The 26,866-nt window shown below is 49.3% G+C and overlaps 1 protein-coding gene across 3 annotated transcripts in view; it reads left to right on the top strand.

Annotated features, from left to right (window-relative positions):
* ZBTB16 (zinc finger and BTB domain containing 16) overlaps positions 1-26,640 on the top strand; it is a 201,428-nt gene extending 174,788 nt beyond the window's left edge. For all 3 annotated transcript variants that reach the window (XM_010372363.2, XM_010372365.2, XM_030918030.1), the window contains exons 5-7: positions 12,899-13,069; positions 17,955-18,122; positions 21,024-26,640. In XM_010372363.2, the coding sequence (XP_010370665.2) occupies positions 12,899-13,069; positions 17,955-18,122; positions 21,024-21,253 (569 nt within the window). In that variant the 3' untranslated portion in view covers positions 21,254-26,640. The remainder of the gene's footprint in view (positions 1-12,898; positions 13,070-17,954; positions 18,123-21,023) is intronic.
* The last annotated feature ends 226 nt before the right edge of the window (positions 26,641-26,866 follow it).

Below are 26,866 nucleotides of genomic sequence, written 5' to 3'. Positions count from 1 at the left end.
CAAATGTCTCAAAGTCAGATCCCTTTTTAGTATGAATTTGCTGTGTCTCATTCTGAGCACTAATTCCAATTTAATTGCAAGTGGCCTGAAGCCTCTTCAATAGGAGTAACAAATGGTTTGATTTTGTAAACTTCATCAGACTGCATTTTAAATGCGACACAGTAGCCCAACTCGAATGCCAATGAAGCACTGGAGTAGCTCTCTGTTTACTAATTATCCGTTTTTACTCCAAGCCACGCTGGCTGGCTTGTCTGATTAAATCGGATTTGTGGGATAGAGAACAGCTAGCAGAGTTTTCTCTATAGTAAACGAGATTGAAACTATGGGCCGCCTGGCTGCACACTGTAAATTATATTTCCTTTTAAAGGGGACGTGTCTCTTTTATTTCTCTGTCATCCCTCCTGCATATTAAACTTTACGGTACAGAAGTGTACCCGGCTGCTTCTAAATCCAGCCTCTCGCCCTCCACCTGGTAGCCCACTCTCACTTTCTGTGATTTCCGTCTCCCTCTCTGAAGGACTGGAAAGGAAATTGGTAGCTACACTCTTTGCTCCTTTATCTTTTTAACCCTTTTCTTTTCTTCCCATTTATTCTGGAATTGACTTTTCATTATTCCATTATTTTCAAAGGTACCTGTGATGATATGGATGCTGAGAAACTATATTGAGTTAGCTAAAAGAGTTCTAGCAACAGAATTTACCAGGACCTAACACAGATTAGGTTTTAGCCTTTCAGAAAGATGTGAAGGTGGGTGGTATTGGGCGGGGGCAGGCAGGGGGTGGGCATGAATTGGTAATGATAGTTTGAATAGTGAAAAGAGAGTCAATTTCTGAAAAATCAAATGTGTTCCTTTGGTCCACCTGGAATGATGAAATCCTTTCCTCTGAACACAGTGAAATCAGAATCACTTGATTTCTGTCTGTGGTCCAGTGGAGAAGGCCGTGGTGCAGGTGCTGGAAGGGTAAATGTTGGTGGTCGCACCATCTCGGTTGAAGCCCAGGTTGGGGCAGTGGGTGTGTCCTCTTTCTACTACTCCCTGGCTGGTTCTGGGTCTGGCGTAGAGCTCCTGGGCTCGATTTATTGTTTATTCCTCTGACCCTAGGAAAGCAAAACAACCTCTGCCCTTGGTCCTTCCTATATTGTGCACGTGCGTGTGCAACACAGACACGCACACATGCACGCGCATGAAACAAACGCAAAGAACCCTGAATCAGGTGTAACCAGGCTGTGCGTACGTTCTGCCACTGCTAAGACCAACTCCATGAGCTCAACCTGCCCTGCCCTTGTTCTTGGTGTCTGTGTATGTGCTGGGAACTTTTTTATATTTTGATTCGCTTCTGAATGTCCTGCAAAATTAACAGTATCTGTCTGCACTTCTCCCTTTTTGGCTATTGTGTGCCGTACAGTATGGGAAGGCCACATGGTGTCTCTGATATTGATAGCCTGGTTACCGTGGGAATGAATGCCCACCACACTCTCAGGCCCACAGCCCTCCTTTTAATTGTTGACAGTAAAAAGCGTTTAAATGCTGCTTAATTTGTAATCATCTTCTGGGGGGGGTGGGGGGAAGGAGAGGCGCCATTAAAATGTCAGTAAAATGAATACACCCTCTCCTTTTTTGTTATTTTGTTTTGCTTATTTATATGGGGCAGTTTTTGTTTTCATTGGCCAGTGTTTGTGAGGTATTTAAATGGCGCTGAAACAATCAGTATTTCGTTTTATTTTGAATTTCTGTCTCGCCCAACCCCTGCTCCCCTCCCCACTCCATTCTGTCTCCCTGGGCCTTTGTCTTGCCTCTGTCTCTCTCTCTTTTCTGTCTGGGTCTCCTCCTGCCTCCTGCCTCTGCCTCCACCTCCCTATCTCTGAAATACATTGGGGTTTACTGGAAATTGTACATGAGAGCCTAGCTGAGGTTTTTGGGGGGTTTTTTCCCCAGAGACCCCACTCCTGAGCTGCAGTTTCTCTCCCGGGGCCTCAGGATGACTTTGGGAATGTCTGAAACTAGAGAGAGTGACCGTCTATAGAAAGCATCTTTAACACTTGAAGAATACTAGAGATGAAAGAGTCCTGGGAATAACTTATTGTCCAGACAAGGAAATTGGGTCTTACCTTCACACGGAAGCTCCCGTGCCTCCCGTTAAGCTCTGGACACACTGCCAGAATGTAAATGCCTACTATGTGTTGGACGCTATGGTCTTGTAGTGAAACTGCTAGATTCAGAGGGTCTGGTTCTGTGACTTGCCCTCTGTGTAGGATTTCTTGGGGGTCTTCTCTATCACTCTGGTGCTGGGGGCTTGGGAGAGAAAGCTCCCCCTCCATACTCGCCACCCCAACTGCCCAGCCCTCACCTGGCACAGAGGGGCTTCAGGTACTCTCAGACCCAGCTACTCAATAATTGCCTCTGTGAGTGTTCAGCCAGTTCTAGGAGGTCTTAAGCTGCTAACTGGTAGTCCCCTAGAAAAGGGACCTAGAGGTTCTCTCAAGTCTTGTGAAATTTTCCCATCTTTCTAAAAATCCCCATCTCACAGTGCTGCTTGAGAAAGGTTGAATGTAGATTGGCACCCAGCAGGTGCCCAGTCAGTGTTGGATCCTTTCTTTGCCTTGTCTGTGACTGTCCCTCTGTTAGCCTAAGAATGTGGTTCCCTTTTAGTTAAAGGGATTCTCTTTAGCTAAAAGAAGGCTGTCAAGTCTGACTTTGAAAGAGAAAATGTTGACTTCCATCTCAGTGGGAGAAAGGACCATTCAACCTGCCAGCACCATCTTCAATAGAATTATTGAATATTAGAGTGGAGAAAAACCCTTTAAGGATCACTTATATCCCTCTTCATTTTACTGATGAGGAAACTGAGGCCCAGAGAGGTCTAGTAACCCACCCAGGAGTGCACAGCGAGTTAGTCACTGAGCCAGGACTAGAGGCCAGGTTTTCTACTCTTTTGTTCCTGTTCAGTTGGGAGTCTGCAGTAAAAAGCCACATGAGGGCAAGAGGATGCTTGGGATGTGAAGATCCTGGCCTGCCCTTTCATGCTGTGTCCCGATGTTCCCCCACCCGCTTTGGGGCTTCTTTTCCTGGAAGCCTCTAAGATTAGCTGAATTTGAGACCAAGGGACCCACGTTTCTTGCAGTGCTCATGCAACCTTGCAGAGGGTTACAGGCAGAATACATGCCAGGGAATGGATTTAGGAAGAAACTGATTGTAGCTTTTGATTTATTTGCTACCCACCTACCCCCAAATGCAGGAAGTAGGGAGCCCTTTGGCTTTAGGAATCCTGAGAGTAAACAGGTGCCTGTCTCTCTCCTTTGAACTTTATTTCTACAGAACAAGCAGTGTAGAGAAACCGAGGAAAACAGTTCCCTGCATCTTGGGAGAAGTTGTTGAGCACGGGGCCCTCAAGTCGGCACCATGCCTACCTGCTCCATCCCACGGTCCATCATTCTCCCAGCCTGATCCCATCTCAGAGGCACCTCTCTGCCAGCATGGGCAGTACCTGAGAGAGGCTTCCATAGCAGATGCCCCACCAGGGATGGGCTGGGTTGGGCTGGGCTAGGCTAGGCTAGGCTTGCTCTGCAGAGCTGGGCTAGGTTAGGTTACTGCAAGCTGCCCTTCTCTCTGCGTTGTTGAAGTTGGTCCGATTTTGCAATCGTGGGCCAATTAGTTTCACAAATGGGGGCCCCCGTGGTGCCAAGGCACATTTGTTCCGGGCCTGCGCACTGGCCAGGCCCCATTGTTCTGCCGCCCACCCCCGTGTGGGCCCATTGTCCTCGCCCCCAGCGGGTGCTGCTTACCGCTGATTTATACGGGCAGGCGTCCTGCGGGCTCCAGGCTTCTCTGCCACAGCTGGCGGAGGTGCTTAAGGCCTTGGACCCCGTGACCTTTGCCCTAGTCCTGCTGTCATTTTGAAAGTTACAGACCAGAGGGCTGCATACCTCTCCGGATTTACTTTCCACCCCAACTCACCCGCCCCCCAGCCGCTGCACGCGCGTGCATGCGCGTGCGCGCACACACACACACACAATCCCTTTCCTTCTTCCTCCGCTTGCTCTTGGAGAAGTTTTAATTCATTCTGGAATGTCTGGAAGGGTCCAGCCACTGGACTGGAAACCAAGAAGGAGCTGCTGGGGCAGGTGGGAGGTACTAACCGAGGATATTAGTCTCCGCTGATGTGCCTGGAAGCAGCTACTTCCTGGAACAAGGTTTTTAATCCTCGGTTTCATTAGTTCCATATCGGATGCTGGGAGGAAGGGAGGAGGATGTTGCCATCGGTGTGGCACTGCCAGGGAACCAGGACTTGATTTGGCATCTTCCAACTTAGCATGTACCCTTCCTGCCAGAGGCCCCTGAACCCTAGAAAGGGCAACCCAGAGTAGGAGGTAGATTGAATGTGAAGGTGGTTTTGTAGCCCAGTACGAAGATGCAGATCTTGTCCCCTCTTAACCCGTTTATTCTCTCTCTTCTTGCAAACCAAACTCATCTCCTCCTTTTTTTAAAACCTCCTTCCCTTTTTTTATCCACCCCTTTTCTTGTCCCCCTCCCTCATTTTCTCCCCTTCTTGGGCTCGTTTGTTGGAGTGATTGACAAAATTAGTAAATCCATTCATGTTACTTTTATTGTGCAGGTCTCAATAAATCCCCCATGTCCAGGGCGCACCTTAATGAGCTAGTGAGCTGACAAATTTGTTTACTGTAGCTGGAGGTGCCGAGTAATGAAATGCACTTGTGTCTGCAGCTCACCGCTAAACAAATACACGGTTTTCCGGGAGCCAGCTCTGCTAGCTGCTGTGCCTGAGGATGCAGCCACATTCCCCAAAAGACTGAAAGTTGTATGTGTGCATGTGTTTTAAAAAATGTAATCACTCTCCCATCCATTGCCTAGTTTTAAAACAAATCTGAATCAGCTGCTCAAGCTCCTCCCCTTTTTTTGTTATGCAATGAAGATGCTTTTGCTCCCTTGACTGACGGTATTGAAACCATAACATTCCCCCTTTCTCTTGTGGAAATGGAATGTCATACAGATGTATAGATGCCTTCCGTGATTCTACGCAGATAAGAAAGGAAGGAAAAAGAGGCAGAGAGGGCTGGATAAAGAGACCTAAAATTGACAAGGATGAAATTGACAACTGATGCTAAGGTTTTTGGCTCTTGGCTTGGTTTGGGAAGATGTAACTGAGTACCTCAGCAGTAGGTGACTCTATACGCAGGAGACAAACACCCATGCGTGAGCTCAAAGCTAATTGAGTTTGAGACAAGTCTTCCAAGATGGTATCTTAGTGTATCCTACCCCAGTAAAAGCAACTGGGAAACTTGTCTCTTACTCACCAGCAGCTGATTGGAGTTTCCAGGGTTCAGTGGGCTGATTTGGCCTTCAGTGCCCACATAGCTAGCCTTCTGAGGAATGCTGGGAGTGCAGTAGTGCATCCTAAATGATCCTGAAACTCATGCTCAAGAGGACAACCAGAGAAATAAAGAGAGGGCTACTGGCCCTTAATCCAGTAGATTCCTTGAAAAGGAGCTGACCCTAAATGATAGCACAGGGGAAGTCAAAATGGAGGAGCCACTCAGATTCAGGGGCTGGACTTTGTTCCTTTCTGTCTATTCCTCACCTCACCCCAGCCGTCTCCATCCTCTTAAGATGAAGACAGAGCCTTCCTGCCTTGGGTAGGAGTCAGCCCGGTGCTGCTTGTCTCTGCCTCTCTTTCTGTCTTGCAGAGTGGATGGTGCAACTCTGCTACCTTTTTTCAGCAGCATCCTGGGGGCAAAGGGAGGAGAATATGGGCGAAAGGAAAAGGCCATCAGTTTATGTCAAGGTTTGAGTGTGTGGTCACGAAGGTTGCCCATGCTGGAGATGGTGTCTTAGGAAAGAGTAATCCCCCAGGATGTCAGAGGGATCAGAAAGACATATCTGAAGGATTTGGGGGCTAGGGGTGGAGGGAGGGGAAGTTTCTAGTTTAAATCAAGGTTTTCACACCCTCCTAAATCTGATATTTTCTTTCTGTGGGGAGAAGAAGCTCTCGGGGTGGCAGGGGAGGAAGTCCTTCCTTTGTTGGGTGAGGTTGGGTAGGACTGGACATGAGAAGCCCCTCCGGGGTACATGTGCATGCACACGCACACACGGGCATGCACACGCCCCAGCACATGCACACACAGCAGTCCCAGCCTGCTTACCAAAAAAAGCTGGAGTATATTTAGATCCCTCTGCTCCTTTGATTAAGAAACTGCTTATAGCAGGAGATAATAAGAGGTTTGCTCCAAGAAGGTGTAGCACCTGAACATCTTTCTTCTCCAGCTGTGTCCCCCTCTGATCCTCTTCCTTCCCATCTATTAAAGAGATAATTGATATGGAAATGGCACAGGTGTAAACATGAGGGGTTTTGTGTTTCATAATTTCAGACCCCGTCATCACCTGGGTGAAATACCCTAGGTCTATGTCACCCCTTCTGCCTACTATTCCATCCTGGCCTGGCTTTCTCCCTTTCTCTCTTTTTCTCTTTTCTTTCATTCTCCTTTTTTTTGGTTTCACTAAAATTAAGCTTGTTTTAAATTGGAAGACTTTGAGTCATACATGCCCTATAGTCAAAACTGGCTGTGTCGCCACTCGGGGGTCTGGTGTGGGTCACCTTCCCTGGAGATACGATTTATGCAAATGTGGTCCCAGATACTTGCATGGACCCTGCCCATATTACTAAGAGTCATGCTCCTTGAGTCTTGATAGCGTCATCCTTTCCACATGCATCCCCTTTTCCTACTTCGGATTCCCTTTGAGCAGATACCCTGGGAGTCCAGGCTAAGACTGAGTCCCATTCATTCTTCAGAAGAGCAGAGGTGCTAATTCCTTGACCTGAAAAATTATTTTCTTGGGTAAAAGCTGACTTATATATCTGATTTACATTGAAATGTACATTGATAGAAAGCAATACATTTGTAGGATTTACATAATCAAAAACATTTGTCAGTTGCATCCTAACAGGACTATGAAGTTAGGGCTGGAAAGGGCAGATTAGTTATGAATTCTCTTTCCTAGATGAAGAAACTGAGGTTAAGGACAACAGCTGCCTGGACTAGGATCACAAATCCAAGAAGGGCTGCACCTCTGGGCCAGAATTGGGATCTTTGTACTGTTTCACTGTATAATATGGCAAAACCAATCCTTCTATGGTCTGGGTCTTTGCTTCTGAGCAACAGAGCTCAGACATGGAGTAAGAACTAAGGAGTCCTGTCCAGCCCACCAGACAGACACAGGAGGCCTCACTGAGATCTGCTGCCTGTGGGTCACTTGTCATTACTGATTTCCAAGGAGAGCGGTTGGATGCTCTTAGTCGTGGTTTCGTTTGTGGACTGTGGTCTGAACTTTCCTCATCCCTAGCCCTCTGTCTGTACCATGACTCTCCTCATACCTCCTCCCCCACCCTTTGTGACTGTCTCACAGCCCCTTATTTATTTACTAATTCAACATGCAGTTATTAAGTGCCTACTCTATATCAGGCCATGTGCTGTGTGTTGGGGAATATAAAGATGAATACAATAGTTCCTACTTTGGAGGCTTATAATCTATTAGGCAGAGCTGAAAGTCCAAAATAAATGCAATACAGGGCTTTACCACACCAGATACAACAGTGAGGGATTTCAGAGGAAGATGGTGTTGTTGGCACTGAATCCTAAGTGGTGTAATTCCTCAAAGATGCCTTCTCTAGGCTTCCCAGAAAGCAGCAGCCCAGAGACAACAAAACAGCTTAGGCATGTGTACTGTGCAGGGCTGCCATGACTCATGCCATGACTCACGATCCAGGTTGTTCACTGCACAAGGGTACCCAGCTGAAGAGGAAAGAGCCCAAAACCCAGGCCTCTCTGTGCTCACCAGGTCTGTGGGGCTGCCCAGAGGAGGAGACATGATTTTCTAATTCAGATGAAGGTGTTGTTTGGCTGGCATTGGCTCTGTGACCACATTATAAAGTTTTTTCGTGTGGATGTCTCATTTGATGTTCTTGATAACCACAATATGGTGGATAAGGAGCAAATGGATCTGGCGAAGTAAAATGACTTGCTCAGGGCCACAAGGCAAGTATATGGGAGAGCTGGGACCCCTATGCTTCTTTTCCTTCCCCTGTGTCATGCGGACCATCTGACTTCTGAGGGTCTTGTTCATCCAGTCAGAGCACCGCCCCTCTCCCCAATGGTACCAGGCCTGACGTCTCTCCATAGCAGAGGACAGAACCCAGGTGTTGAAGGGAGCAGAGCGTTCCAGTGCTTCCAGGCCCCCCTGCCCCGCCGCACATCTCACTGCAGCTAATGAATTACTAATACAATTTTCTAGATAATTTTATTTCCATAGTCTCACATTTTAATGTGTTTCCAAAAGCTAGCATTTATTTGCTTAATCTCCCAGTGTAATAGAATCTGCCCTGACTCATCATACATGCGAACAATCAGCTAGGCTGAAACAGCAGCAAATTGTTTAATAACTCACATCTAGTCTCTAGATTTTTAACTCACATGCACCAATAGCTTTTCTTGTGTCTCATCCACATCTCCCCCGCCCTTTCCCTTTTTTTTTTTTTTTTTTAAATACTTTTCTATCATCATAGCTGTTAGTCTCCAAGCAGAAGAATGGGGGAAGTGGATGCTGAGTCTCAGAGGCCCCCCTTTCTTGCCCTGGGAGCCTTGGTTGGTGGATACGTGGCCAAGGAGCACCCCTGCACCTTGTGGAATGTCCCAGGAAGGGGAGAGAGACCACTGTAGGGACATCATGGCATTTCCTTTCCAGGTGGTGACCGTGTAACTTCCAGCCTGTTGGCCAGGTGTGGAACTTGCCATCTGGGATTTTGTGCATGCCACTCCTCCCTTGTTGTCCCACCTTTCTAGGATTTTTTGTCTCCCCTTGCCCTGGCAGCCTCTGCCCTGGTCTGGTCCCCACCCTCCTGCAGTGGCGCATCAGCCCTGTCGCTGCTTCTCACCACTTGCTGCTGCTGTTAGTTCCTATGTGTGTCCAGAGTCACTGGCTTCAAACACAGGTCGGATCGTGCTAGCACCACTCATCTTAGTCAATTCAGGCTGCTATAACAAACTGCCACAGACTAGGTGGCTTATACACAGCAGACATGCATTTCTCACAGCTCTGGAGGCTAGGAAGTCTGTGATCAGGGTGCCAGCACGTTCAAGTTCTGGTGAGGGTCCTCCTCCTGGTTGCAGACTGCTGACTTCTCTGTGTCCTCACATGTAGAAGGGGCTAGCTAGCTCTCTGGGCCCTCTTTTACAAGGATACTCATCCCATTTTAATTACCTAATTATCTGCCCTCAGGCCCCACTTCCTAATACCATCACCTTAGGGGTTAGGATTTCAAAAAAGGAATTGGAGGGGGACCCAGACATTAGGATCATACCAACCCTCGGTCCTTTCATGGCACTGCATTGCCTGTAGAATAAAGTCCCATCTGTCCTACCTGGCATGTGCAGCCCTCTGTGGTCTGACTCCCATCACCCTCCCAGCTTGTCTCTATCCCCAGGGCCTGACCTTGGCCCCATCTGCTCTGACATTTGCCAGTGGTGTCTCTCTCCTTAGCCTGGCACGTGTGTCCCAATTTCTTGTCCTTTGCTTCTCAAACACTCTTTACTTGTAAAAGCCTAACTCAAAATCTCAGGAGCTCTTGGAGTCGCCCTGCCTTACCCTCTGGGTGGTTGTTAACTCAGCGTCTCCCACTAGTCTGGGACCCAGTTTCTCTGCTCAGCCTCAGCCTGCCCCTGGTCACCTAGCACAGTGTCTGCACTTGGTAGTGGCTCAGTGAGTTGGCTGAATGGACATGAAGTGGGTTCAGGCCACCCTGAGAAGTAGGGACAGCATAGTGGGGCAGCATCTAGGGGTTTTGGGAAGACCAAGGGGGCAGAGTGCCGTGGCCTGCCTTGCTGGGTGATATTGACCCTCAGAGCACCTCTGGGTCTGGCTGTGTAGGCTGAGATGTCCCACTGGCAATGCCATTCATGTTCCCTCTGCCCAGGTTCCTTCCATGCGGGGGATCTCAGAGGATGCATAAGGAGGAGTCTTGGCTCTTAAAGGGCATGGCTGACCCACAAAGCCTACTCAATCCTACTGATTTAAGGCAGCTGTTTGAACACCTGGCTTAATTTGGGCTCTCTGTGGGGTGGGGGTTAAGGGCAGAAAGTGGGTAGATGCTGGGGGCCCTCAAGTTGAAGGACTGGGGGCCACCGGGCACAGAACGCATTGCAGATGCACTGTGCTCCTTTGTATGTAGGCCAAGCAGAGAGGGACATTGAAGACTCACTGTCAACTCTTGGCACTGCTTCTGTCCGGAAAGATACATCTCTCATTATGTCCCCCTCCAGCAAGTGGAGCTGAATACCCTACTCAACATTTCCGAGAGACCCTGGTGGCTCCCAGTGGGATTGCACGGCCTCAGAGAGCTATGTCTTGTGACCCAGCCCCAGCATCCGCCTACTCCTGGCCAGGGGGTCTCCAGCCATTGCTGGAGCTGTACTAGAGGCAGGGGTGCTCTGTACTGTCCTTACTGGGCCTCTTCCAGGGTAAGCGCAGACAGGCGGGCAGCTGGCCCCAGAGGCAGCACTGAGCCCAGCCCCGTGGTTTCTGAAAGCAGACACACCGAGATATTTTCAGATCCCAACTCTGCCTCTTTCTGTGTGATCTTAGGCAAGTTATTTAATCTCTCTGTTTTCCACTAGTGAAAAGGGGGATAAGAATGCCTGCCTTGTAGGATTGCAAGTTTTAAATGAGCTGACAACATAGAAAAAGCACCTAGCATAACGCCTAGTTTTGCTCCCCTTCCTTCCTGCTTTTTGATGGCCAGGAGAAAAATCCAGTGCTGGCTGCTATTCCTATTCCCTGCTCAGCCTTCCTGATTGCTGGCGAGATGGGGTGTGGCTCCAGGTGCTTAGACTTCAGTGTCTGCAAAGGGAAGGGGTATCAGGGTGAGTATGAGGGGCACAGAAGTGTGGGGGACCGTGAGAGGTGGACCTTGCCTGCCTACTAGTCCATCCTAACCCAGCAATGAATGGGACGGAGGTGGTGAGGACCAGGCCTCTCCTTGCTATCTCTATCGATGGGCCAGGAAGGCAGGGAGGTTCTTCGTGCCATCCCTTCTCTTCCCCCTACCTTCCACCAGACACTTCCCGATTCCATGCTGAGCAGCCCATGGCTTCTGGCAGCCAAAGCTTTGCCCCCTGCCCCCACCCACTCTGGACTGGGCTGACAGATGCTAGGCCTACTTACCTTTCCTGCTTGTACCCCCCACACAGGGGACAGCAGTGTGGGGCCAAGTGCAAGTGATATTGCCCAGGTACCAGCACAGAGACATGCAGATGGGCCTGCCAGGGGGCTCCTGTGCTCAGGAAAACAGAGCCCAAAAGGCTGGGCACCGAGCTGCCAGTTAGGACTCACACACAAGGTCAGATTCTTCCTCCCATGGTGCTGTAGCTGGAAATTTCGGCCATGGCTCCAGAGCAGCATCAGAAAGGGGTTGGTAACAAACAGAAAATAGTAGCCTATATTTGTGGGGTACTGTGGGAGTGAACAGCCAGTTAGAATTAAATGAAAATCTCACATCACTCGCTAGCTTTCAATCATTTGACAGTTGCCCATCGGGTTTAGGATGGAACCTAAAGCTCTTAACGTGATTTGCAAGACCCTGCATGGCCTGGCCCTTACGTTTCCCTTTAGCCTCTTCTTCTTCCCCAGCTGCACTGCACCATTCCTCTGTCTGATCCTCCCACCGGCCACGTTTCCCTTTGGCCCAGAGTGTTCACAGACACTATTCCATCTTCTGGATTCCGCCATTCACCTGGTGTTCAGGGTTACGTCGGTCATGAGAGCAGGCACTTGGCATGCTCTTCCGTGGTTATATCCCCAGTGCCAAAAAGACAACATTACTTGTAGAAGGCACCAAGTAATACTTGTTGAGTGAATGAACCTAAGATTCATGCTTTAGTGAGTGGAGAAGTAGTTAAAAAAAAAAAAAGGGGGGGGGTCTGTATCTAGTCTTGGGAAAGCATTAAAATCTAGGGTGCGTGGGTGTGAATCCCAGCCCTGCCACTTATGAACTCTATGGCAGGAGTCCCCAACCCCTGGGCCATGGCCTGTGAGGAGCTGGGCTGCACAGCAGGAGGCGAGCGAGTGAAGCTGAGCTCCACCTCCTGTCATATTAGTGGCGACATTAGATTCTCATAGGAGCATAAACCTTATAGGGAACTGTGCATTCAGGGGATCCAGGTTGCACGCTCCTTAAGAGAGTCTAATGATTAATGCGCTTGAATCATCCCGAAACCATCCCCCCACCATACGTGGAAAAATTGCCTTTCATGAAACCAGTCCCTGGTGCCAAAAATGTTGGGGACTGCTGCTCTATGGGATTTTGGCCTAAGTAGTTAATCTCTCTGTGCCTCAGTCTCCTTGTCTAAGGGGTGAGGATAACAGAGGCTAGCTTTTGGAGTTTTGGATTTGTATTAGTTACGTTAGAACAATAGCTGGCTCGTGGTATCTTTGTCAGTGTTTGTCCTCACAGGGTCTACCTTGCCTCCCCCACTTTTTGCCCCGGACTCTGTGAAGTCCATCTGGTATGTGCCCTCTTAGTATTTTGCTGCCTTTTATATACTGCCTGACACAGTTGCACATTACCCTTGCTATTGTGATGTATTTGATCAGTGTCTCTCCTTCTCCCACTAGACTTTAGCTTCCAGAGCTCAGGAACGACGTCGATTTTGCCCATCCCTGGGGCCACATACTGGGTGCCCAGTGTTACACAGCCTGGGCCAACTCTGGATTTGCCCCTGAGCATGGGGATTTGGAGATGTGAGTCCCGACACTGGCTGTCACTCCAGATGGGTAAAGAATGCGCCTTGTGTTCCCAGCCTTCTGAGGCGCCCCCTTTCCTGTCTCCCACAGGCACTGACATGGCCGTCTTCTGTCTGCTGTGTGGGAAGCGCTTCCAGGCACAGAGCGCGCTGCAGCAGCACATGGAGGTCCACGCGGGCGTGCGCAGCTACATCTGCAGCGAGTGCAACCGCACCTTCCCCAGCCACACGGCCCTCAAACGCCACCTGCGCTCACATACAGGTAGGTCAGTGAAGCTGATGGGTGGATCGGGGTCTCTGGGAGCCAGTCTCTATATTTACCTCTAAGGACATAAAGTGGAAGTGGTGGGCTGAGTCAGCCCTCAGTCCTTCTGCTCAAGGCTTGGACATGCAGGGGCTGCCTGTCGTGCAGGTAAATGTGGACAGTTCTCCCAGTTCCCTCCTGCGGACCGTTGGTTCACAGTCTTTCCATGTTCAGCACAGGATGCTCATTAAAACGGTAGGCTCTTGGGTCCCATGCTCAGAAACTTTTATTCCGTGGGGCCAGGGTGGGGTCCCAGATTCAGCATTATTAATATGTATTCCCAAGGGATTCTCATGTAGGTAGACCCAAAATGAATTTTGAGAAAAACTGACCTGCTGGGTCTCTTAACAGTGTCTGCCCTGCCTCCCACCACTCTTGATGCCCCTCCGCTCCATCCATACACATTTCTGAAGTCAGCTTCGGGCTTCTGAGGGCAAGTTGAAGAAGTCCTACTTTCCCCACAATAACAAAGCCCTGTACTTGGAACTTAACCCTGTTTAGGGAAGACAAGGAGGGGATTTAAACGATGAGCAATGAAATATTGCTTCTCAGCCAGTTCCAGGTGATGGGACAAGGGAGGGGTTATGAGCTAAGGAGGCTGGGCCAGGTGCCCAGAGGCTGGCCATTCCCTGCCACCAGCCTCTAGAGCTTCAGGGATGGGGACACTTGGTCCCTGATGGCCAAGAGGCATTTGCTTTCCTGCAGCAGCCCCCGGTCTTCCCTAACAGGGGAGTGGACGGCTTAAATTCCTTATTTTCTCTATGACAAAACTGGGGCTCTGCTGACTGTACCTGGGTAAAGGAATGCGCATTTCTGAGTGTGCATGTGTCTCTGCCTTTGTGTGCTGTGTTTGTAGGGAGGGTTGGGGTCAGGTCTCTATCTGGGTATGTAACAGAGCATATACTCATCAAAACCTCTGCATGCCACGTTAAGGAACAGTAGGCCCTCTCCTCAGTGTGAGAGTCTTGTCACAGCTCAGAGATTGAGTATGCAGACCAGGTCTTGCATGGGTGGCAGGCTCTGCTAAATAAGGGAAGAGCTTTACTTCTCAGGACTGAGCTGGCCTGGCCTGCCAGCAGTAGGTATCCTCGTTAAGGAGCCTTCCTGGCTCTCACTTTTGGATGCCATTTTGTTCAGGGGAGCACATTGCCTTAGCACCACCAGATTTGCACAGAACTACTTAAAATTTCTGGGATAGGATAGAGGTAGGGCCCAGAGGGGTGGGCTCAATAAGAAGGGCCCAGGAGGGTGGGATGTTGACAAGGACTTTCTCTGCAGGGACTGCATAAGCGTCTCCCCTGCAAGTATGTGCATCTTCCTGTGAACGCCTCCCTCAACGGGTCCCCAGGTTCATTTGGTCTTACGAAAGATGGCTAGATACCTTTCAGCCACTTCTGAGCATGCCACTGGGTCCAACCAGTTGGCTTCATGTGACTTGAATGATCTCAGTCCTGCTAAATCCACCCAGGATATGCCCTCCTCTGTCCATGCCACCTTCTCAGAGCTCAGATATGAAAATGTCACATGCCCTTGTGTCAGTCATGGCTCAGATCCACAGGGAGGGGCTGTTTCCAGAGATAGGGAGAAGCCCTTGCTTATTCTAGGAAACACAGAGCATGTGTACTGCCTGTGCACACACAGAGAAACACCCATCAGTTTTCACACCAGTGAGGCACTGTGCACACAAGCCATATACAGGCTATGCACACCCCACACACAATGCCTCATTAATATTCCGTTGTTCTTGGCCCATTTGCTGCTGGGGCCGGGTGTTTAGCATCAGCAGCTGTGTTTGGTAGGTTAGTCCAGCCGTGCTCTTGGCATTGATGGATCCCTGATTCACACGGCTCATCATATAATAAACTCTCAGCTGTGCTGAAGGGAGGGGCCAGGAGGGAGGGGCCTGAAGAGCCAGCAGGATGGGGCTGGGGTGGGGAGGACGACAGACACTGGGCTTGGCCAGTGCCAGAGAAAGCACCAAGTAAGGACAGATTGGGGGGGGAAGTGGGGGGGTCACAGGTGCACCGGGCAGGCTGGAGGGGGCTCTAATTAGTCTCGTTTGTCCTGCACTTAATGTCAAGCTCATTAAAGAGGCTACAGAGTTAATCAACATACCACAAATTGGATTTTGAGTTCTGCAGCCAGTTTTGTGTACATTATGGCCACACTGACACAATCAGCTCTCAGGGTGAGGACTTCACGCCAGGTGCGCACCGTGCTCCCAAATCGGGATGGGGATACGTGTGTGTTGGTGACTTTTCTTTTTCTTTCTTTTTCTTTCTTTTTTTGTTGTTATTTTTCCTTCTAAATTCTTTTTATTCTTTTCCCTGGGCAGACTCAGGAGATTTCCTATTTAAACTCATTTAACATGTGCTCCACTTCATAATTAAATTCATAAAAATTGGATCAAACAAACTCCTCTGTCTTAACCCCTTGTTTTTTAAATTGTTAGGGACCCCTCTGGAGGTGAAAGGCACAGGCAGCTGCCCCCCGCCCCCCCACCGCTGCCTTCCCCCCAGCTGGGCGACTGCCCGATGTACGTTTTAATTACCGGCTCCGGCTGAAGTCTCACGTGGCCTTGGCTTTATTTATTTATTTATACCTTAATGAGGATACTGAATCTTTGATTAAAGTCGTAATCATTGCCGATTCAGTAAGGAGGGGGAGTTGGATGTCAGACCAGACGGGCCTATGAGTACAGACACACAGAGAGAGTGGGTTCAGGCGCACACACACAGACTGGCCCTTACTGTGTTAGACACACAACTAATTAGTACCAGGGTTTGCACAGGCCTCCACTCCCCTTGAATTTGATGGGACTAGGGGCCAGGAAGTCCCATGGCTCTGACAGTGAGGATGGGCAGGTAGCAATTTTGAGAACCCCAGGCCTTGGCCAATCCCCAGATCTGCAGGTGAGGGACTCACTGGCTGAGCCTCTGAGCCAGTGCAGCACCCCATAAATTGGGGTAAACTGGTGTCAAGGCACGATGCCACTCTTTGAGCTTCTTCCATCTGATTACTTGATAGAAGTGCCCCTCACATGGCATGGGTGCTTCTTGCAAATCTTTCACCCATGAGAAAGTCACTGATCAGACCCCAGCATCCGCTCCCCACAGAGCCTTACTAAAAACCCCTCAGAGCCATCAGAAGAGATGAGAATTTATGTGGGTACAGGGGCCTAGCTTTGGGAGGGGGGAGCTTTGGTTAGTGGCCCGAGGAGGGGAGAGAGAGGAGAGAGTAAAATATCATTTTAAAAAGGAAGTGAAGGCACAGGCATGCGAGTCTATAACGAGAAGGACAATTTATGCCCAGGCACGAGCGCAGTTTGACATGGGGATAATGAAAAAACGTAGGTCATTGTGGATGACTTAAACCTTCAGCAGCTGAAGAAAATGTATGAAATGCAGAGGACATTACACGGTTGGCAGCCCCGCACATCTGCAGAGGGACAAGTGAAATACAGTGGGCCATTCTTTACCATAAACTGTGGTTGTTGGAGATGCAGCCCAGAGAAATTGTAATTACAGTGACAAGACGAATCAGCGATATTTAAATATTCATGAACAAAGTCTGGGGTGATCAATCTATCTTTATTGTCTGTGCCTTCACTCCTGTAATAAATAAGTAGCTGGAGTCCTCACCTTTCATCCCCCAAGTCCCCCACTTTGGGTATGAAAGGCAAGATGGTTATTCTCCACACCCCAACCTCTCATGCTCTGGAGATTTCAGAGTGGGATCCTCAAAAAAGAAAAGGCAGTTCTCTCCAAGTTTCATGGACCCACCATTTCCTGAGTCTGTTCTGGATCCTCCCTGTGTGATGCACTGAGACTACAAGGATGGGTGAGGCTTGCTTCTTATCCTGGTGGTGCTTCCATGCCGGAGGTAGGGTGGGCAAGCCAGTAGATACATCACAGTGTCAGCAAGCTGACAAGTATATGGTACCCAGACTCTAGAGCCAGAGCCAAACCTGAATCCCAGCTCAGCTCTTTACTTGCTCTTTCACCTCAGGGATGATGTTGAAGCATCTCCAAGCATCTCATTTTTTCTCAACTATAAAATGAGAATAATATCTTTCTTTAAGGTTGTTGCCATGATCACCTTATGCGATCACATCACACATCTGAGTGCTCAGGAAATGTGGGCCATTTTAATGCGAAAGTGCCATAAAAATTATACCACACTAATAAAAGAACACAATTCTGGGCATTTCTTCTCTTTGGGGACACAGAGGAAAGTGTGATTCATTCTGCCTGGAGAACCAAAGGGAAGCGTCCACACAGGGGTATCATATGAGCTGGGCTTTGAAGGATGATTAGGAGTTCACCAGGGAGAAAAGAAGAAATCGAGCAGAGGAAACAGCTATGTGAGACTGTGGAGGAAGGAAATTGGGGACTGTAGAAGGTATTTGGAGAACCATGTGAAGTTCCCAGAATTGGAGAGATTTCTTTGAAGGTTGAGGAGTCAGCCTGGAGTGACTGTCACTCTTAACCTAAAGGAAGGGGAGAAGTGGTCATCTGAGAAGCAAGATGGTGAGGTCTCAAGTATCCACATGAGGGCTTGCTTTCTGGGGACTGCTGTCCATCCCTGAACCAAATGGGCCCTCTTTTCCCAGGACTGGCCCTTGCCCCGCGGATGATCATGGGGCCACAGTAAAGCGTGGACATGTGTGAACACAGATATTGCTTGTTTATTCAATGGAGGTGTGGCCGTGGATCCCTAAGTTGTCTTTGGAGGTGGTGAATACAGGCCGTCTCATCCTTCTCATGCACTGAATGTGCCCTACTGTCCCCTGAAGAGGGGGCAGGGAGAGGCAAATGCCTGATCCAGCCGCTTGTCTCCACAGGCGACCACCCCTACGAGTGTGAGTTCTGTGGCAGCTGCTTCCGGGATGAGAGCACACTCAAGAGCCACAAACGCATCCACACGGGTGAGAAACCCTATGAGTGCAATGGCTGTGGCAAGAAGTTCAGCCTCAAGCATCAGCTGGAGACGCACTATAGGGTGCACACAGGTACCGAAGGCCAGGGAGGGGTCTGAGCTGGCTCTGGGACCTGGGTGGAGGTGGGAAGCAGATGGTCTCCTGGAGAAGCCTAAGTGAGGATGATCCCAGGCTGTATCAAAGAGGAGAAGAGGTTCTATTAAAGGCTGGTATGGTGGCCTGAGGGCCACCAGTCAAGGCCAAGGCAGACATTACTAATCAATCCCAGCACACTTTCTAATGAGCCCCCACCAGCTCTCCAGGCAGCTACACCAATAGTTCAGAGGTGACATGCAAAATGATGTCTGTATATGAGTCCTGAATTAGGGGTAAGTTGGTCCAATTAGCTGGAAGTGAAGGTTAGGGGTAATTTCATGTTACTCAAGGGTTACAGTAAGAATTAGGATGCATTGAATTACGTTATTATGGAAGTTGGGAAATTGTAAAGTTAGATTGTGTTTGGTTCTGAGATTAGAAGAGCAGATATATTTAATAATCCTTGTATGCATATGATGTTTTACCATTTCAGAGTGCCTTCACATTTTTTTTTTTTAGACGGAGTTTCGCTCTTGTTGCCCAGGCTGGAGTGCAATGGCATGATCTCAGCTCACTGCAATCTCTGCCTCCTGGGTTCAAGCAATTCTCCTGCCTCAGCCTCCCGATTACCTGGGGATTACAGGCGTGTGCCACCATGCCCGGCTAATTTTGTTTTTTTTTTTTTTTTTTTGAGACGGAGTCTCGCTCTGTCACCCGGGCTGGAGTGCAGTGGCCGGATCTCAGCTCACTGCAAGCTCCGCCTCCCGGGTTTACGCCATTCTCCTGCCTCAGCCTCCCGAGTAGCTGGGACTACAGGCGCCCACCACCTCGCCCGGCTAGTTTGTTTTGTATTTTTTTAGTAGAGACGGGGTTTCACCATGTTAGCCAGGATGGTCTCGATCTCCTGACCTCGTGATCCGCCCGTCTCGGCCTCCCAAAGTGCTGGGATTACAGGCTTGAGCCACTGCGCCCGGCCTTGTATTTTTTTTTAGTAGAGACGGGTTTGCCATGTTGGTCAGTCTGGTCTCAAACTCCTGACCTCAAGTGATTCACCCATCTCAGCCTCCAAAGTGCTGGGATTACAGGCATGAGCCACCGTGCCCGGCCACATTATTTTTTGTATTGGAAAAAGAAATGTGGGCCACTGCTTTCCCTGAGATCAGAAGACAAAAGAAGTGAAGGGTCTTCCACAGTTTCCGAGGTTGGGGGCAGTGGAGTCCTGGAGCTTGCTTGTGAAAGCTAATTTTTCACATTTCTTCACAACTTCAAGTTCAGCGACATCACCTTAGTTGCTTAAAATTGGCCCTGGTAGGAGTATTCACATCATAGCAATCAGCAGATGCTACAAACCAGGGCTTTTTGGAAAGCCAGTTGTTAAACATTTACCACCAGCACATTGCTGGTTGTGGGGAAGGCTGATTTATAGAAGGGTAAGAGGTAGTGGAACATGGAAAACAAAGACACCCCCTCTGATCAGGGGAGACAGCTGTCCTGTCCAGAGGAAGGGGGAGAGGCTTCAGGCAGGTCCTGCTGGCTTAGAGAGTACATTGGCTTTGGAGGGGAAGGGTGGACAGAAGGAGCAGTAAGCAGAGCTACATGTTGTCAGAGCTCAGTTTTCGTGCCCCAGTTTGAGCCCACAAGGACAGGGTTGGGTGTCCATTGCTGACAACTGTAGTGACCCAGAGGATTTCCCAGAGCCCTGGGGTTTCCTTAGCCCCTTGTCGGGGATGTGACCTGGCAGGTGGATCATTAACTGTATTGGCAGTGACTATTGTAAATAGCTGGTCGATGGTTAGATCACTTTGGCTGTTCATTACTTCATTATTTGCTGGGGCCTGTGCACGGAGGAGTATTGATAGCGAGATGGCTGGCCAGTTAATTACTGTATTGAAACAAGGTTCCCTTACATCCTCTGCTCAGCTCTAGGAGACTCTATGGAAGGAAAGTTGGGGTATAGAAGGCTAGGGTGTGGCTGTGTACTCCAAGGTTCTTTATCCTTCCCATCCCACCCCACCCCCAATTCCAGCCTCAGGAGGGAGGCAGGGTCTAGGGCAAGGTCTTAGCAGTTTTAGCAGGATAGGCTGGGTGCGGTGGCTCATGCCTATAATCCCAGGACTTTGGGAGGCCGAGGCAGGCAGATCACTTGAAGTCAGGAGTTCAAGCCCAGCCCAGCCAACATGGTGAAACCCCGTCTCTACTAAAAATACAAAAATTAGCCAGGCCTGGTGGCAGCTACTTGGGAGGCTGAGGCAGGAGAATCACTTGAACTCAGGAGGCAGAGGTTGCAGTGAGCTGAGATCGTACCACTGCATTCCAGCCTGGGCAACACAGTGAGACTCCATCTCAAAAAGAAAAAAAAAAAAAAAAGGCTTTAGCTGGATAGAGGTTCCCAGGTGCAGCATATTTGAAGGACTGGGTTCCCTCAATTATCCCCCACCCCTGCTCCCCACCATCTGTAGCCCTGAAAGGTCTCGATCCACCTGTTCCCTGGATGGAACTGCGGCTTGAAGAGCTGTTCCTGAGGACTTTGGGGCCTTTCTCTTTCTAGACACCCATTTTCTTAATTAGAAAGGGAAAAGACTGTGGCCTTGGGAGTTAAGAATAGTAAGACAAGGAACTGGGCAATCCAGTAGTCAACAAGCTACATGTAGCTATTTAAATTAGTTACAATGAAATAAAATTAGAAAACTGTAGAGCTCCAGTCGCACCAGCCTCATTCATAGCCATGTGTGACTGGTGGCTGCCGTCTTGGGTGGTGCCTTCATTGTCCCAGGAAGTTCTGTTGGAACAAGCCCAGCAGGAGGAACCCAGCTTCCCTGGCACGCCTGAGGGTGACATGGTGCCCTCACTGCCCTCTGTCTGTCCTCACTTTCTCCTGCCCTGTCGCTCCGCCCTCAGGTGAGAAGCCCTTTGAGTGTAAGCTGTGCCACCAGCGCTCCCGGGACTACTCGGCCATGATCAAGCACCTGAGAACGCACAACGGCGCCTCGCCCTACCAGTGCACCATCTGCACAGAGTACTGCCCCAGCCTCTCCTCCATGCAGAAGCACATGAAGGGCCACAAGCCTGAGGAGATCCCGCCCGACTGGAGGATAGAGAAGACGTACCTCTACCTGTGCTACGTGTGAAGGGAGGCCTGCGGCGGTGGAGCCGAGCGGGGAGCCAGGAAAGAAGAGTTGGAGCGAGGTGAAGGAAGGACTATGAAAAATAAAAAAGGAAAAGGAAAAAAAAAGAGAAGAAAAAGGAAACCTGATAGCTTTTTGGCCTTGGATTCTCTCTGGGCTCCAGATGACCTGGATGCCAAGCCACTGCCCCTCCTCTGGGGGCCTCCACCCTCCTCTCCTGGCTGGAGGTTTGCCTGATTTTGTGGGATGGGGTGGGGTATTTTGTTCACTCAAATGGTGGCACATTTTTCTCCTCCCTTCACCCAGATCTTCCTTTATGTGTCCAGAAACGGAGGCTAGAAAGCAGGTGAGAGGTCCTCTGATCAGAGTCACTCAGTCTCTGCTGGCCTTGTTCCCACAAGACCTCCAGAAGATGAAGGCAGGGAGGAGGGGAGTCAGAAGGGTGCTCCCCTGCCGATGGGGCTGGGCTGGGTCACTAGCTGCTCAAAACGGCAGCTCTAGTTTGCTGGCGGCCGACTGGGGAGAGGAAGGGCTCTGTTTCTCTTCCCACCACTCAGCCCACCTGCTGCTTTCCTCTGCTTTGCCACATCTGGGTGTCCCCTGGTGGTCTCTGAGAGCCTCTGGCCCCCTGCCCCTCCCCCAGCTCTTTGTTCCCAGCCTCCCCTTGACTCCTGTCCTCCAAGTCCCAGCCCCTCAGGGACCTGGCGGTGTCTCCATCCTTCTCCAGTTCCCTAGTGGGACAGCTGCCTCTGACTTCAGAGCCCCTCCTTCCCTCAGCCTTCTGAGAACACAAAACAAATCCAATACCCCACCCTAGTCCAGCCCCATCGTGAGCAAGATGCCTGCTGCGCTGCTTCCAAAATGGAAATGCATCACAACTAAATACCTAATATTTTGCCAAACAAACCACAGTCCCTACGTGGCCCTACTTCAGTCCCAGGAGAAGGAATCCATGAAAGGGCTGATGTTCCAAGGGGAGGTTGTGGATGTCTGTCTCTAGAGGGGCCCTACACCTGGGGAAGGGGACACCCAGCCCGTGGGGTGAGGGAAGCTGGGCAAGGGAGAAAGTTGTTGAGTCACACTGGGGACCCCAGATGTAGTGAGCTCAGCAAGAAAAGCCAGGTCCAGAGAGCGTTGCACAGAATTCCTGACTCACAGCGCCCCTCGGTCCACAGTGGAGAGGAGGAGGAGCAGCAGGAGGAGGAGGAGCAGCAGGAGGAGGAGGAGTTGAAAGCGCTTTGGCCTTGTGTTATGTTTTGCTTCTTTTCTGTGTCTCCTGTTAGCACATTGTACTTGAATTACCTCAGTTTTTTGTGACCTCATGAGCTTTTTTAACCTCTGTATCTCTTTTTTTGGTTGGGGCTTGGAGGAATGGGGAGGGTGTTCTTTTCTGTTTCTTGTGTAAATTAATAGTTGTTTTTATAGACTTCAGCTGGCCAAGACCCTCCCCGTGCCCCTGGAGACCAGCCTCCCAGCTGGAAGGAACTGTGCAGGAGGAGTTGATACTCAGGATCTGAATGTGAGGGCCGGGGAGGGCAAAAAACGTGGGTGGGGAGGGGATGTTGCATGGGGATCCCATGGTCCCCAAAGGGCACTAGGGAGTCACTGTTGGCTCCGCCGGTGCACGAAGTCACCTGTGGCCACCATCCATTCAGCCTAAAACACTCTGGAGAGAATCCCACCTTTCTTACAAGTCGCTGGGCCATTGAGGCTTGAGGGCCTGTGTTTGGATCCTTGCAACTGTGTGGTCTCACCTCTGTGTGCATTCTCATTGCCAGAATTGGCCTCTTTTCACGGCTGGTCTTTGGGGAGGGGGGCGGGATCCAGCCTTTGTTTTGTTGTGTTGGGGTGGGGGTGTTGTTTTTCTAAAAGCTACCTCTTATGTTTGTCCAGTTCTTTTGTTCCTTTCCCGCCTCCCACTCTGCTGCTCTTCCTCCCTCTTTTCCCCAACCTCCCCCAACCCTCCTGAATTTTGGAAAGCATATTTGCAATATTCGTGTTTGCTTTGGGACGGACCCTCCGTTTCATCTCATGCTTTATGTGTAAGAGTTTTTTATTGTTATTTTTTCTTTCCTTTCTCTCGCCGAGAAAGTTGTGGCTGCATTTTGATCTTAGGTTTTACAAAGTGGTTTAGGGAAGCGGTTTTGGGGAGAAGGATCACGAGGAATGTAGGGAAGCCGGAGGGATGGGTGCTGCTGTGACGACCTCCCTGTCCCTCGGCCCCAGCCCTCCTGCCCTCCCCTTCAATCTCATCCACCAAATCTGAAGGCCTTAAAATTGTGTGTTGGGAGGATGCAAATTGGGAGGACGGTGTCACTAGACTGTTGATTAGGGATGATGAAGTAGGGAGGACGCTATTTTGCAACTGTAATAATGACTTAGTGTTTTGGAAAGGAAAAGAAGTTAAACTTGAAATATGTGACTAGAACAGTTGTCATGTTTATAATGTGAAAAGGGTGAAATCATTTGGGGGAGGGGCCGTCTGTAAGAAATCAGTATGCACTATGGCTTCCTCCTCTGGTCTGGGAAGAAGCAGGGACTGGCTGGCCCTCAGGGGATCTGTAAATCCCAGAAAACAGTATTTTTAACAGCAAGATGTCATTCAACATTGGTGGGGAAGGAAGAGAAAGAATCAAACTATTCCATAGAACTAGCTTACCCCCTCACTCCCTTGCCCTTCCCACTCAGCCTGGGCCCCTCCCCCCTCCATTCATAAAAGCTGAGAGGGTTGAGCTAATCTTTACAAATTGTAATATTTTTGTAGTATCTGTTAGTTCCTTTGTCAGTTCTGCAGAACCTTGCCCTTTCCTTTTGTAATGTGAATAGGAAGACAAAAAAAAAAAGTCCACCACCACCAAAATATCCCTTTGTACATGTGTGTGCGTGTGCGTGTGTGCTTTGTGTGTGTGGTTGTGTGTTAAATCATGCAGTATTGTCGTAATCTGGTGTTGCAGCATTGGATGGTACTAAATCAGCACGCGGATGCCCCACCCAACCCGATGGGCCCTGCAGACCCCAGTAGGGAGGTAGGGGGAGAGCTCAGAGGAGTGTGGTTTCTGAGGGCTACTGTTTGGGGACACCTCTGAATTTGCTGTACCCTCCTCTCCCCATGAAGACACCTGAATAGAGTCTAACATGCCTCTTCTCCAACTTCCTACCCACAACGACAGAGCAGTTCTAATGTTGCAAGGCCTAGTGGCCGGGGGCAAGCTGAGAGGCTGTCTGGAGGCTTTATGTGTCTGGAGTTGAGGGGAGAGGAGGAGGGGAGAGGGAGGTCTCTCCGCAGGTGGGATCTGAATATCTGTCCTCCCCTCCTCTTCGGGCTGTCTGACTCCTTCGGCCACCTGGCTGCCCTTTAGCTGTGGCACTGCTGGTAACCCTGCTTGCTACTGCCTTATCCAGCACAGTGAAAAACTTCTCCAGCCTGGCAAGGCCACGTTGGCTAATAGTCCCTTTCCCGTATCCAGCTCCTACAAGTGTGTCCCTTAATGCGTTTGGTGACATTTACACCTCACTCATGTGCTCTTTCCCTGTTCACTCCTTCACTCATTCAAAGCATTAAAATCCTATGTATATATAGGATAGACAAATATATAGATATATAGATATATATATATAGCAAGAGATTGATATAAAATAGTAAATATCATTGCTGCTTTGGGCTGCTTTGGAGGAGGAGGCCATGAATATGGGGAAGGCAGATCTGGGGTGCAGGGGTGGGTAGGGAGGCTGGGGGACCCAGTGATTCAGTACAATCCAAGGGGTGCAACGCGGGCTTGTTTAATCTTTGTGCCTGAACAGTTTTTCCATGTTGAGAAGAAAAGAAACAAAACTGCTGCAATTTTTCACAAGTGTATGGTACCTTTCTGGATGCTATTGGTACAACTGCTGTGGATGGAAGAGGGCCACTGAGCTTACCTCCGTATAGAGGAGTGAGCAGAGGTGGGGCAGCCTTTTGACTCTGTCCATGAAGGGTGGCAGGGTTGGGGTAGTTTTGGGGCCTGTTTCCCGGCAAGCCGAGCTAGGGTGAAAACTGGGGGCGCACCAGGATGTGAGACAGAAAAGCAGAAGATTAGACTCTGTTCATTCACTTTTCCTAGGCCCACCCTGTGGTCATCTTTCCCCCTCCCATCTTACCTCCTCCTTTCTGGAGCCTCTGCCGACTTGGCTGTAATGGTGGCACTTACCTGGATATTTCAGTGGGAGGACGAAAAGCGAGACTCACCCTATGCGGTGGGACGGATGGGGAGAGGAAAAAGGCAGAGATGGCCAGGAGAGGGGCGCAGGACAAACCAGAGAGGTTGGGTCGGGGGAAAAAGGCGGGGAGAAAGAGGGGTGCAGGCCCTGCAGGCCGGTTAGCCAGCAGCTGCGGCCTCCCTGGGCCCTTGGCATCCCACTTCGCAGACAGGGTACCAGCCTCCTGGTGTGTATCATAGGATTTGTTCACATAGTGTTATGCATGATCTTCGTAAGGTTAAGAAACCGTGGTGGTGCACCATGACATCCGACCCATATAAATAAAGATAAATATATATATATATGTATGTAAATTATAGCACTGAGGGCCCTGCTGCCCTGCTGGACCAAGCAAAACTAAGCCTTTTGGTTTGGGTATTATGTTTTGTTTTGTTATTTGTTTGTTTTTGTGGCTTGTCTTATGTCGTGACAGCACAAGTGCCAGTTGGATTGCTCTGTATTACATAATAGTGTTTTTAATTCATCGATGTTCTAGTTAATGTCTACCTCAGCACCTCCTCTTAGCCTAATTTTAGGAGGTTGCCCAATTTTGTTTCTTCAATTTTACTGGTTACTTTTTTGTACAAATCAATCTCTTTCTCTTTCTCTCCTCCCCACCTCTCACCCTTGCCCTCTCCGTCTGCCCCTCCCACCCTCCCCTCCTCCCTCTGGCTCCCCCTCTCATTTCTGTCGGCTCCATTCTCTCCCTCTCTCCTGCCTCCTGCTGCCCCTCCCCAGCCCACTTCCCTGAGTTGTGCTCGCCGCTCCTTATCTGTTCTAGTTCCGAAGCAGTTTCACTCGAAGTTGTGCAGTCCTGGTTGCAGCTTTCTGCATCTGCCTTCGTTTAGTGTAGATTGACGCGTTTCTTTGTAATTTCAGTGTTTCTGACAAGATTTAAAAAAAAAAAAAAGGAAAAAAAAAAGAAAAAAATGAATTTCCTGCTGCAGGTTTTTTCTCTCTCCATGTGTCACTAAGTGAAGTTTGTGCCTTCTATAGCAAAGAGAATATTTTTTACATCCTACTAACAGTAGATTTTTTTGTAGTGAACATTTTTTGTATTTTTATTTATAAGTCTCATAAGAAAAATAGCAATGTTCAGTTGTATACCTTGAATCTGCAGTTAGAAGAGAATAAAGTTAATTCAGTTGTCTCTCGCTTGAAGCGTCACCTTTTTATTGAAGTATTTGGTTTTTTTTCTTTTCTTTTCTTTTCTTTTTTGCCTTTTCTTGTGTGGGGAACACGGTAGAGGAATTAAGATTTCTGTGTGGGGACTGGGAAAAAGAAAGTTCTGTATCACACATATTTAGCCTTATCTATGTGTCACTTTTATGCCACATTTACAAGGTACATACGCACTGAATAACATTCTCCTAATACTTT

The sequence above is a fragment of the Rhinopithecus roxellana genome, chromosome 15 (assembly GCF_007565055.1).
Source record: "Rhinopithecus roxellana isolate Shanxi Qingling chromosome 15, ASM756505v1, whole genome shotgun sequence".
NCBI classification, from domain to species: Eukaryota; Metazoa; Chordata; class Mammalia; order Primates; family Cercopithecidae; genus Rhinopithecus; species Rhinopithecus roxellana.
The sequence above is the reverse complement of the archived record's forward strand: the minus strand, read 5'-3'. Positions and strand labels throughout refer to the sequence as shown.